General features: G+C 48.8%; 1 protein-coding gene across 1 annotated transcript in view; it reads right to left on the bottom strand.

Moving 5' to 3' along the window:
* Positions 1-10,901: 10,901 nt before the first annotated feature.
* Positions 10,902-13,968, bottom strand: part of PTN (pleiotrophin) — an 85,678-nt gene continuing 82,611 nt past the window's right edge. Inside the window, exon 5 of the mRNA XM_078859213.1 lies at positions 10,902-11,764. Within this exon, the coding sequence (XP_078715339.1) occupies positions 11,715-11,764 (50 nt within the window). The 3' untranslated portion in view covers positions 10,902-11,714. The remainder of the gene's footprint in view (positions 11,765-13,968) is intronic.

The following is a 13,968-nucleotide window of genomic DNA, read 5'->3' on the forward strand; positions in this document are numbered from 1 at the left end:
ATCGCAATACTGCTGACTCTGCTCAAAGTTATTATCTCAATAGAGGTGGCCGATTAAACTGGGTTCTCAAATATTGTGAGTTGATCGTCGCAGGCTGGTTATCCATGGCTGCATAAAAATAATGGCATTTTATTAAATGTCGGGACTTCCCATTATTTTATTTGACAAAATCTCAGCTCTGAGAATGAAACAAGAATGGGGTTGACTGTCATGCGAGTGACATTTATTTGTAGCAGGGCATGTGGCGAGGATTCTGAACTGACGTATCGTCTCATGAACACGAGGCCCCTTTAGCACAACTTGAACGTTGGAAAAACAAAGACAACAAAAAGCCCCCTTGAAGGAGGATTTCGAGTCAAATGAAGGCTGGATGGTGGCACAAAATATCCCATGGGGGGGGCAGGGCGGCATCTGCCTGTTATCCATAACACAAAACGTGAATGTGCCTTCACCGGTAGTTAATTAACTTCTCGTTAACGACCGCTGCTCCAGGTCAGTGGCGGGTTTCTCAAACTTCAGTCCTCGCGACCCACCAGCTAAGGCCCCGCTGAGCTATACATCTCTTTGGTAGAAGCGACCTGGCCACAAATTATAGCTCAGCAAAGTGGCTTATCGCGTGGAGATTTATAGCAGCCAAATACTTAAAATGCATGTTGATCCTAAATGTGGAGGGAAAAACCGGAGGACTCGGATAAAAATCCACGCGACCACCGAGAGAACATGCAAACTCCAAATAGACAGGCGTCAGGGTCGGGATCGGAACCACTACCTCCTGTATACCAGGCGAGGGAATAAACATCTCGCCACCGTGGCGCCCTTACCAATCTTCTCTGTTCAAATACCAATCACGTTGTTGTTACGCCCTGAAAGCACTTCTCTGTTGCGAAACGATATCCGCATCTGGAAATGATATTGGCCATTCAAATGTAGACATCTCCTGCATATATGTGCATGTGTCCCACGTGACATCGACAGGCCGATTCTAATTGGCCGAACAGCGGTGTCGCACACCTGTAACCCAGCGCTGTGGAAGCATCAAGGGTTGGTGGATCACACGCAGATGGTTGTGAAAATCTCTTCCCGTGGGCGTCGAGGAGGCGCCGAACCATGGCTCGCCCGCAGACAGCGGTACAGCGAGCGGTCTAATTGCCATCAGTTTCCATCTGTACGGTGACGGAGTGTTGCCCACTCGCACAAGGCATGGGTCTTCTCGGAGTGATCCAGTTTCCTCCCCACTTGTATGATAAACACTCAATGTGAATCGGTTGAAAACATATTTAAATAAAAACCCAATGCAGGACTCTGCTGAAACAATTGTTATATGACTCGGCGTGGCTTTCTTCGATGATTGAATACATAAGTACACCCGGAGAATGTGTTTCGCAATCACCGCGGACGCGCTTGCTGGGAGGCACTAGATTGGTATTGGAGCAAACGACAAAATTGTCAACTCGGTTTGGTCGTGGGAGAACTGGAGTTTGGCAGACCGCTGTGGCAGAAAACCCTGTGGCGAACGACGCCACAGGGTTTTCATCGTTCGCTCCAACATTGGAGGTGCACAGACGACGACCACGACGACTTCTGCCGAGAGAAGAAGGTAGGAGTTGAAATTGCACGTGCACACAATTCGTGACAACATTTTGGGGGTTTTGGCCACGTAACGATTGTGGGACACATTTTGTCCTGAACACAGCACGCGACAGCACGCAGCTCAGCGAGCTTCTTCCAGCCCTGCTGGTGATTTTGCCTTCTCTTCAAGGCCGGAAGGCGTAGGGAGTACCCACACTTTACGAGACCTGCCGATCGACTGTGGACTTACCCATTTATACCGCTGTGTGGACAAGGGTGTTGTGGTGGGGGGGTGCGCTGGGTGAGTTTAATAAACTTCAATCATCAGCTGCAAGCAACGAGTCGCTGCAGGATGTGCCTCTGAATATTTGTAGATAAAATATGTCATGGAAATCTGAACTGTAATTACTGCAACGAGGTTTATTGATATAATTTATTCATAGATGGCACGGTCAACATATAAAGTTCCAAATTGCTCTAATTGCTGTGCTTTTATATTGGAAAAAAATATGACACTCATCATCGGCGAATGAAGTCATTCGCCTCTCGTGTCATGGTGTGACTATAACGCGCGTTACTGTGTTAGCTCAGGTCTGCGGACAATATCGAGCCCGGCAAACGAGACCGACCGAGGCCCACTAAATTTGCGAGAGACGCGACAGAAGGTGCATCAAATCACTCCCACTTGTGTGTGTGTTTTTTTTACGTGTGTTTGTTCTGCCCGGATTTACGACGCCGCGGGGCTTTGTGCAATGGCAATGAAGTCGGCTGGCCGCACGTGCGCATTTTAATCGCCACCTCGGCCCCCCGCCCCCCCATGCGAAAGAGAAAAACGAAACGGTGTTCGCGTGTTTACGTCTCCCGGTGAAGTTGTGTGTGTGCCTCTCGCTCCGCCACCACTCAGCCACCCGGCACACAGCAACCACTCCCTCCCTCGCTGACCCCCCCTCCCTCCATCCACCCCTCCCTGCCTACGTGAACCACCAACAATTAAAAATGTTCATGGCCGGATAGTGGAAAAAGGTGCAGGCGTAATTGGAAATATTTTACGTCTCCTAAAAAAACCCCGAAATGAACATCACTCACACCCCGGGGGTGCCGTGTGTCGGTGGCTGTCACGTGTCACCTATCGGTGACTTCATCGAGTCGCGGATAACGAACAATTGAAAGCCCCAAAATGGGACATTTTTGCCAGTATCGAAGCATGTTTTGTTTGCGTGTTTGCCACAGGTACTACGTGTGGTTAACGCAGTGCTTAATTCCTTGCAAAAGGTTTCTATTTGGTGTTTGGACATCTTAATACCTCCTGTTTTATTGGCCGAAAGGGTAAAACCCTCTTCCTATTCTTTTTTCATAATTTAAAGCCTCAAGCACGGGTTCTTTTGTTCTCAACGCTGGCTACGAAATATTGTTTTTTTTACATTAAATAGTTAGCGACGGTAACGCCCCCGTTAGGAGGAGGGCGAAGAGACTGGCTGAGGACTGGGGGGCCTCACCGACGCACGCCGGGTTCGGGTATCGCTCGCCACTAATGTTAACCGCGTGAACCAAATAGTTTAGATGTATAGATTCATCGGGGGTGGGGGAAGTGGTTGGGAGGGTTTGTCGTGATCAAAGGCGATTGCCATTTTATGAAGACGATTGTGGGGGCGCTGGGTGGAGGAGATTCTACGCCGACGGAATAACGTTAAATAATATTGCGCCATCCCCCCTCACCAAATATTCAGTTTGCTAAAAGACCCCCTCGCCCAACCTCGATCATCGCTCTCGTCCAGGAGCCGTCAACTAAAATAACAAGAGGGGACAGTTTTTTGCTGTTGCGAATTCGGCAACCAACTCAATAGTTGAAGTCCCGCAAAGCACGTCAATTAAAGTCGCGAGGCAGTTCCTTAAAGAGTTTAACACGTGTGAGGCTTTCGCGACCAATATTATTCATAATCAACGTTTTTGGGTTTAGATCGCGTTATTTATAAATGTGTCGTAACCCTCCACCACCCGACACGGCGAATCAGTAAAAAAGTGTCACGTTGAATTGCCCGATGATGCTGGATGCAATTACTAGCGAAACGTCGTACTCAAATTGTAAATGTTGTGGTTTCACGCTTCAACACACCGGTGGGCTAAAGCAGTGAACTATTTGTCTTTTGTCAACGTGACACTTTTTTACTGATTGGCCGTGTCGGGTGGTGGAGGGTTACGACACATTTATAAATAACGCGATCTAAACCCAAAAACGTTCATTATGAGTTCCTTAAAGAGCCGCCGGTTTCCAAACCCCCTGCTCGATTCCACTCGGAAAAGTCTGCGTGGGGAGGGCGACAACGTGCGGGTCACCCCCACTTCCTCCGCGACGCGTGGGACAGCGTGGAAGAGTAGGCCAAAATTCTGCGGAGAGGCTGTCTATAGCCGCATCCTGTTGGCGGCACCTTCCCGGCAGCAGTGGCGCGAGGAGCTGTCTGGTTTGCCGTCCCTTTTCGATGCCACGGGGGCTGCAAAATTGGCGCTCCGATGGACTTTGTTTGACTAACGCCGCGACATTTGATGACCTTTCCTCGATGCAAGTCGAGAGAGAGAGAGAGGCTTCCACGTCGGCGAATTATTCAATAGGCACATCGGGACCTAATGTTTGTCAAGATTTCCCCTCGCTTATCGGAATAGGCAGACCCCTTATGAAGGAAGAAGAAGGGGTCTCGTTTCACGGAGAGCAGCTGCACAGGTACAGGTGGCGGGGTTTGCCGGAGTGATGTGCGTGATATATTGTGCGGAGGTGCATTGGCAAAAAAAAACAACATTTGAAAATCTATTTCCATTTATACATTTATTTTTAATCCCACTCGACTGCCTGCACATTTCTGGAAGTTGGTTACTCTGTTGTCCGCGGGGAGATGGGGCTATGAAATCAGTACATGGGCAGGTGCCGAATCGTTTTTTTTTTGCATCGCAAAATCGTGAAAGGTGGCGGCTTGGGGAGGCCTCCATCCAGCAGTGGATTGATCATGGATACTGATTACCGAACGCTGCGAGGCTGGTTTGCCGTCGGGATTTTCGCGGTTAGGCACTACCACTAGAGTACAAGGAATTGCCTATCCATAATAATCATTATTACTGTACCCAATATTCCTATAATCCTATGAATGGGTTTATAAAAAAAACTAGGTGAATAAAAAAACGAGGGTCAAAACAAGAAAGGCCGTTGCCGAAAACGTCGCCTATTAAATGTGTCCTTATAATGTGGTGTTATTGAAATGTGCATTGAGATTGGCTCCATTGAAGTTTATCAGCTTGGCACTTCTGATCGGTGTGAGCGTCGCTCCTCTGCCCCCCATTGTTGTTGAAGGGCGACTGCCTTCAACTGCCCAATATGTCCTCCACGAGCTTCCTCCACAGAAGCTGATCTTAATACTCCTGGAACCAGTAGAAAAATCCAGTCGGCTCCAGACATGCAATCACAGCCTTATAATGATCGTGTTTCATGGCCAGCCTCGCTGCGAGGTGACCATGAATAAAATTTGACTGGTACTGTTATGTATTTTCAAACCTAAAAAAATCAAGGCACTCTCCCATTAAAATGGCCGTGACAGAAACGTACCGGGAATAATGCTAATTTAAATATCAACATTTACCCACGTACATACGAGGATCCGTCCATATAGGCACACAGACTATTGTAGGGTGAGTGCTGTCAGCAAGCACCTATTAACGCAGGGGTGGCCATAGTAAACACCGTGCCCAGCCACCTCTAGTATCCCCGTGCTAGATGTTTTACACTGCACAATGCATCATTTGAAGCAGAGCTAAATTAGAGGAGGCCCAGGAAGAACTCTGATTCCATATGTCACTGATGGTTGCCGTGGCCCGGAATCCAACTCGGGTCATTGAATTTGCAGCACGGCAACTGCATTTGCAGCTCCGCACACGCAACGCCTTAAATTCAACGTGGCTGTCTGGATCTCAGCTCTTATTCCGTTATTTTACAGCACCTGCTATTTTTTTTGTTTGCAATAAGCGTGAACGCCATTGATTCTCTATGCACTTTTGGATGAATGCCTCCACCTCACAATGTGCCAATGTTTTGTTGTTGTTGCTGTTACCATACTTCACCAACCCGGCCAGAGCAGGTTGGCAGGACCGGTTCCGATATCACTCGCCATTCTCATGTTGCCCGTGGCTAACCGCTTCCCCCCCCCCGTTATTTCTAATACCTGAAGAATAAAAAACAACAACTCCCAACAACAACAACAACACACGGCCGGCCACGCCTGTTGAAGTGGCCACGACAGGGGTCATGCACGCGGCATGAATAACCCTTTTCGCGTAAAGTCGCCGGCGGAGGAGAGAAGTGTGAACTTCAGACGCCAGACGCGGGCCGTCATCGTCGTGCTGGTCGCCACCGCCGCCGCCGTCCGTGTGCCCCCGTGTCTCTTGTCTGGTGGCACCGCCCCTGGACTGACAATGAGGGCGGTGGCCCAGGCGAGGCGGAGCGAGGAGAGGCTCGCGGTCCAGGTTCCTTCCCCCGTTCGTGCGCTGGCGCGGCGGGCGACGCTGTCGTTTGAAAGCCATCACCTCGCGACGGAGCGCCTGCTGCCTGTAAAATTAGCTTCGTTTCATGCTTCAGTACCTTTGAAAGATTCTAGGATGAATGCGTTTGTATTTGTGTGTGTGTGCGTGTATATATAAACCCACAGATGCACAACAGAAAATATTAAAAATGCGGCGTTTTTTTCTCTCTCTCTCCTGGGAAAGGAAGGATGGTTACCGACACAGATCAAGGCCAACGCTTTGCTTGATCGTCGACAACAAAGGGTTATTTTAGGGGGAACGTTTTTTTTATGTTATAAATTTCAGTTCTAACCCCATAATTAAAGCTCATTATCGAGCGCTACAAAGGCAGCGGATGCGTTCGTTTCTGCTGCGTTCGCTGCTTCGAAGACAAATTATTATCTTGTTAATCGACACACCCCCCCCTCCCTTCCCGTCCGCAATGAAGGGAGTGGGACTCGTGAAGTTATTTGGGGTTTTGTTCCCATAACCGGTTCACGAAGCTGAACGCATCGCAAATTGCCCCATCGCGTGACCCCTTTCGCGCGATGCAAGCGGCGGCGATAAACGCGCACAAAACAAAAAATACGCGAGTAGCCAAAATCCGTCGGCACCAATATACAACCGCGATCGAGATTCGCACGGCGTCGAGATGCAACCGCCAAATCGATACGTCGCACGTGACGACGGCACGTGGGTCCGCCCGGAGGCAACGTTGTGTGTAGCCGTTTAAGAGGGAAAGAGACGTGGGTCTTGGAAGAGGAGGAGGGACGGTCCTTAAGCCTGGATTTCAAACAAAGGGCATGGGATCATGGGACCTCTCTTGCCAGTATCAAAATAAAAGATTAAAGGTGCCATGATGTTGCTGCTCATCACCGAGCTCTCAATGTCCTGATAGTGGCATTGTCATTGTGCTGGTCGTCTTTTGGCGATGTCCTCTGGTCTAACACTGTTTGAGACTAGGCTCTAAAGAAAGCTGTCTCTGGTGTGGACCAATCAGTTTCAAAGACAATGATTTATATACCACCAGAGCATGTTTTTTGTTGTTGCATGTTCACCACAAGCATACGTGGTTAATGCAGACATCATTCCTCGCAAAATCTTTCAGTTTGGTCTGTGAACATCTGAACACAACTGCTTTATTGAAAGGGTACAACCTATTCTTATTCTTAGGTTTTTTCGGTAAAGTCACGTAGGTAAAAATAAATAAAAATAAATAATAAAAATAACAGAAATAATAATAGAAATAAAATAATAAATCACGACGTTTCGGGCGCAACACAAGCGTCCGTCATCAGGTGGGACAACCACGGCACGAAACAAATGTTGAAGTGGCCCACTTCAGCATTTATTTTATTTCTATTATAATTTTTTTAATTTGTATTATAATTTTTTTACCTACGTGACTTTACCGAAATAAAACCTACGAGTGTGAATCCTTGCAGTCACGAAAGCTTCAAATCTAGAATTAACCTATTGTTATATAAAGGGCAAGGAAGTCGTCAGCGCTGATGGCTGGCTGGGGGAAGGGAGAGCCAGACTACAGGGTCAGCGGAGGATAAAGAGCGACCTGCCGTTGAGCGGCCGCCTGATTGTGTAAGCTTTTACGAATGCGATATGCAATCACACCGAGAGCTTGCCCTGCGATAGAGAATACTCCAACCGTTGCTGAAAAAATATAATAGAGGCAAAAAAAAACACAAACAAATATCACATTGAGCTTTGCAGACTGCACTGTTGGGGCTGCCATGGCACACGAGGTGATGACGACATCATCACGTGTTGCAATTTCCCCCCTCTCACAATTCAATGAATTGTTGAGATTCGTGTGAAGAATTATGATTTTTGGTTTGTTTACATTCTGGTAGTTGCAGGAGGTCACGTGAACCTCATCACATGCACCATATACAAATGAAAAAAGTCAATTCTTATCGGATTAATTTGATGCATGTACTGTGAGCTTAAGAATCGATCTAAATCGATTAATTTATTCAATCCATTGCACACCACTTTATTTCCTAGTGATGATGTCAACACACAGAACCGGATACTCATTTAAGCCTGAGTCAAGGACGACAATTTCAGATATCACTTTCCACCGATGCCTTCCATCGACGAGCGACTGTTGACCCTAGATCGCTGGGCTGTGATGCGGTTTCCAAACCACTGAAGCAGTTACAGCCATACGATGTATTTATACTGGAGGAATCCGATGACCTATAAAGCACTTTTTCACAGATGTCCAATAGGGGCAGGTCATAACGTCGGCTTGCCACCTTCTACACTGCAAACCAAACTTGGGACATATTTGAAAGTCAGCACGAGGTCTGTTATCAAAAACCGTGCAATATTCTCCAATAAAGTTCAACGCAATATCGGTACCAGATCTCGGTACAAACCTAAACTGAAAATTATCGAAGCTAAACTATTTTAATAATAATAAAAACAATTCCTGCCACCCGGACACAAATGCCAATTCCTGGACTGCCCGGGGTCAAAATTGGATGGGTGGCAAGTCTCGAGAGGAGGAATACCCCCGACACAGCGGCCACGGCTCCTGGGCTTGCGGATTTATTTTGATTGTTCTCGGCGAGCCTCGGGGATGCTCCGTTAACGTGAACGTGACCCCCGTGCGTCTGTGGACAGCAGTGGCTCCTTCCCACTGCTTCCGTGCAGCATTTTGGGTTTTGCAGTCACATTTAGATGCTATCGTCGTCATCATCATCAGCTAGGTTGTATCTGCTGCTGGATGAAGACCTTTCAACATAATTGCCTGCCACCATCCGTCTCGCTCCTGCACCTGCACGTGAAGCGATCTCACGCTCCATCTCCGCGGTGGCCGCCCGCTTGGACGCGTTCTCTCCTTCGGCTGCCATTCCATCATCAGCCTCGTCCATCGACCATCATCCCCACCCGGCGATGTTGTCCTGCCAAAGCCTATTCGCTTTTCTTGATTTTTCAATGCCGCGTCTCCCATTTGTTGCTGGTCCCCGAGCCTTGTGCCGTTTCCTCCTCCTGTTCTCTCAGCGTAATTCCAGGCGTGCACCTTTCACCACGCTTCTCCGCATCCATTTTCAGACTTTACTATAAACATTTCATTGCGCCCGTAAGAACGCTGTTGCATCCCCCCCCCGCGCCCCCCCGCCCCCCCCCTGCCCCCCCCCCCCCCCGCCCCCGGCTCTCTGGCTCCGAAAACGACAGACGCTTCTGTTGGTGCGCTCCGATTCACACGCGGAACCCCAAGGGGCTTCGATCCTCGCACTGGGAAATAAACAAAAGCTCGCACAGTGAAAATATATTACACACACACACACTAGTTAGACGCCATTAGACTTCAAAGTTGCCTCTCCTGGGAAAGGTGTTGACTGTGAGTGTGCATGTGCAATTGTCGCCTCTGCCAAATATACCGAGCGGCAGTGTAGCGGTTAGCGAGCTGCACTACTACGAACCTGGCGACCCAAAGTTCGATTCCCGCTCACGGCCAATACCAGTGACGATTTTCTGAACAGGTCCTGGGCCTCGCCAACTCAGTCTGATATGAGTTCTTGGTGTGGTGTGTAAACATCGCTCACTGGGGAGACAAAGGCTGGCGGGGGGGGGGTGCTGGCTACCCACCTCCTCGTGTGCGTGCCGGTCTTCATCGGCGCTGCTAGCTAACAGCACTTGCCCCAACAGTCTGTTAAGGCTATACGTGGGGGAGGGGGGGGGGATCTTTGTCTTTGTGTGCCTGCAATTGTCGCCTCTGCCAAATAAACAAAGACGAGGGTGGCCGGCGCGACGCGAGACGAACGCTGTGGCGCTGCACCGCGGCGTCGTTCGCGGTCCTCGCCCCCCGTTCTGTGGATGCGTCGTGCCCAGGCCCAGGGCCGCTGTGTTGTGTGCGTCCCTTTATATATACAGATAGTCCTCTACTTACGATGGAGATGCGTTACGACGACCCCATCGTAAGTAGGGCGTCGTAACTCGGGGACTACCTATATAAAACCGCTGCAGAACATTTATAAATAAATAATGTCACACTCTTTAAAAAAACACAACAACATATGCACGCCAGGCTCTTAATTTTCTTGCAGGCATGCCAGCTGTTGTGGTGGGGGAGAATGGGGGGGTAGGGTGGGAGTCGGGGTTTGGTGGTGAGATTTTTTTTGTCCTCGTCCGCCCGTGTGCGACACGCAGAACCGTGCCGCCTAAAGAGGAAAACGGGCCCAGGTGCATCCATAGGCGGCGTTGACGGGACGCTGTAGCTGACGGACGGTGGGAGTCATGGAGAGCCGAGGCCGGATAGCACCGAGTCGGTTTTCGCGGCCGTGCTGTATCGCTGCCAGGCGCGGCTTCGAAGTTGTACCGCGCGCGTCGTTTTGAAGGAGCTCCCAGCACGTCGAGCAAATCGTCGGACATCGTGCTGAACAACGCGCGGCACGACTCGAGAATGCATCGGAGAGAGAGAGAGCTGTAGAGCGTAGAGCCTGAATTTGAGGCACAACGATTTCAGTCCCATTCTTGCCGTGGTACGGCTGCTGCTGATGTAGGTGCAGAGCAACGAGTCCGAGTTCACATTGAGGTGGATGGTATTGCTGTGATGTCTCTTTTTGCATTGCATCGTTATACGTTGTACGGTGTGTTCTGGACGACCACAGTTGCACACAACTCCTGGAGGCTTTTAAATGTTTTACGTTTGCGCATCGGGTATCCGCATTCGTGGAAGAACCAAAACCGCGGAAACTCTGAATTCAGTGAAACTCAGAACCTCGGTGAAAGAACAAAAACGAGAAACTGACCAACAGTGGATGGGGTTTGTTTTTTGGGGGACTATAACATTTCACCATTTTAATGTCGATTAAATGGCAATACACAGAGGCCGAAGCATATTATAGTTGCAAACAGATCGTATGTATTCAACAGCTATTAAAGAAAAGCACTTTTCAAGTATGCCTTCAAAAGGATACCGTGTGTTTCTATCTTCCGCTACAAACTGAACATTGATTTTTTTTTTACATTTAGTTTTCTAGCAAGATTTTAAAAAGTGTATTAAATGTTTTTATTCTTATTTTATTTAAAGAGTACAAAAACCCCAATACAGGAGATACACTTGGGTAATAATATCAATTAGCGAATGAATCAAATTAGAACATTTTCGTATACTGCAGCAAAAAACGTAGGGGCGGGGGGGGGGGGAAACCTTTAAAATATAAAATGTTCGTAACTAAATCACGAACTTCCTAGCGGTACGGAAAGGAGGTTTAATCTGGGGTAACATTCGGATGCACACAGCTTCATGCGCACTAAAGCAAATCTACACAGTTGATTATTCGGGACGAGAAAAAAAACCAACGAGAAAGATCTGATCGTGACGGGGGGAAAAAAACACAAAATCGAAATAAAATATCGTTGTGTGTATGTGCGCGTGCGTACGTGCGTGTGCGTGTCAGTGTGTGTGTGTAATGTGCTAGCGTTAATCACCGAATGCTGCCGACGAGCTCGTGGGCCCCCATTAGTGTGGTTGTTCTCCCAGTGTCGGCCAGACATTTTGCGGACGGACTTGTTGGCCTGACCCCCGTGAAGACGTTCCGTGGCCGGGCACGGCGCAGGGGGGGGGGGGGGGGCGTTCAGTTCGATCCTCCCTTGCTCTTGCCCTCCTTGCCCTTCTTTTTTGACGCTGCGTGAACGACGGGGAGACACAAACGGCAGGAGCGCTCACGATTAGACGACCTATGTATGTCGGGGGTTACGGTCAATTCTTTGTCGGAAAATATTCTGTTTTTGTTCCGCGAACGTTATTTCACGCGACTTCCCACAGGTCAAAACACCAGATATATAATGTAAATATATATAGATAAATACATAAATGTTCTTCGAGTGGACGTCTGCCCGCATTGCCACAGAACCACTTCGAAGCCTCCTCCGCCAGCACTTGCAGGGCAACCAGCCAATGGCGGAGCCAGGGTTTTCAGGTAGGAGGGCAACCCCTCCAGCAATGAACAATGAGGAGTTGTAACAAAGTAAGGACTTGTCCCTTGCTTTTTATTCGACGCGTGTGCGGCGATGTGATGGGCATCGCGCTCGCTGAAGGTGTTTGCCTTCAGGGACGTCGTGTACTGTATGCGTAACTGCGCACAATTCTGAGTCACTTATAACTGCTTTGCCGTTACTTATTGCCAATTATGGACTCAGACTATTGTCATATCATCTCATAGAGTCCCTGGCACATAATAATATGCTGCTACACAGTGGCAGTGGGGTTCGCAAAATGCCGATTTATTACTAATAAACCCCAATGATCCGATCGAAATTAGGGATTTGATCGGATCATTGGGAGGGGGCACGTGCCACCCAACCCCCCACTGGCTCCGCCAGTGCAACCAGCTCACCCCGGCACGCCCTGACGCCACTGCACGGCCGAAGACGATGTGCACCAATGGTCTCCTGCTCCCCGCACACTAACGTTGATAGTGACGCTTCGTAACACACAGCCCCCCAGTAAACTTGTTCAGATGTCGTTCTTGCCATCGGCGTTTGCCGCAATTCCTCGTGGGGGCGTGCAAGCTACTTGCGGTTGGTGAAGATTGGGAACAAGGCCCAGGTCACCGCAGTCGTTGGCGGTGAACTACTGCACAACCAGTCCACTGGTAATATATCTCTCTCTCTGAATAAACGAACAAACACGTTGAATATGTGAAAAACTAAGAATGGGGTTTTAGCCTCTCTGGCGATAAAACAGGCGACAAGATGTTCAAACACCAGAAAGAATTATGTCTGCATCAACCACGTGCGTGTGGTGAACATGCAAATAAAACATGCTCTCACAATATATGCATGTATTAAGCAGACTTGATACCTTGAAAAAGGTATCTAGTTTATGTTTGAACATCTTAACACCTGTTTTATTGCCAGAGAACGTAAAAACCTATTATTATTTTTCATACTTTGAAACTGGCAAAAACGTCCCATGACACATTCAATATAACGCAAAACAATATCTATCAATGCTATGAACCCCATTTAGTGAATTGAATTAAATCTTTAATTCCATCAATTAAATGACAGCGAACGCTCAACTGAACCCATGGCTCAGATTCCCCCTTTTGCACACCGCAAAGAACAATCCGACGAAACCATCTCACCAGCCGGCACGCTCGCTCGGCACACTCCGCAGTGGACGCTGCGTGGTTCGCCCGCCCTAGCTGTAAGCGCAGGAAAATTCACGCTGGGAGCGGCCCCAACAGTGGCCAGCACGGTCGGCCACGTATGGCGCAAAAGAAGTTCAATGTACGTACGTTTGGCGCGGCGGTCCCTCCCCTCTGGGGCTACGTCCGCCTGGCTACGTTCGCTTTGGGCAAATAAAATGTCTTCTCGTGAACACGAGGGCAGACTTTGGAGCGATCGAGAGAGGGGTCACTGGTGAGGGGTCAGATTGCAAATAAGGTGGCGGTTTTTCGAATTTGTGCTTACAGTGGGAGGGGGGGGGGGCACGTCGGACAAATCTCTGAGCCGCTGTGACACTCCGTGGAGCCCGTGATTCATTCTCTCCGTCTTCCCTGGACACGTAACAGGAACGTTCCAGATTGACTCGAGGCCACGGGCGTTTAAAGGTCATTTACGCTAGATAAACAGATGCATGCAAAGCAGTCGGAATGTCGTGGTGTTTACCGCGCCGCCCACATGCGCGCGCGGAATCTGCATTTTGTTGCAAGCAAAGATTCACAGTCGCGTAGTTTCACGACGAATGCTTTGAGCGCGCTATTTACATCCACCTGAAGATTTTTTTTTCTTAAAAGACGGACAGATTACTTAAAATTGGCCACTGGGCGGGACAAAAAATACGAGCGGATTTTTATTAGAGATTTTTTTTTTTACGGCATA

The sequence above is a fragment of the Lampetra fluviatilis genome, chromosome 8 (genome assembly GCF_964198595.1).
Source record: "Lampetra fluviatilis chromosome 8, kcLamFluv1.1, whole genome shotgun sequence".
In the NCBI taxonomy this organism is placed as follows: domain Eukaryota; kingdom Metazoa; phylum Chordata; class Hyperoartia; order Petromyzontiformes; family Petromyzontidae; genus Lampetra; species Lampetra fluviatilis.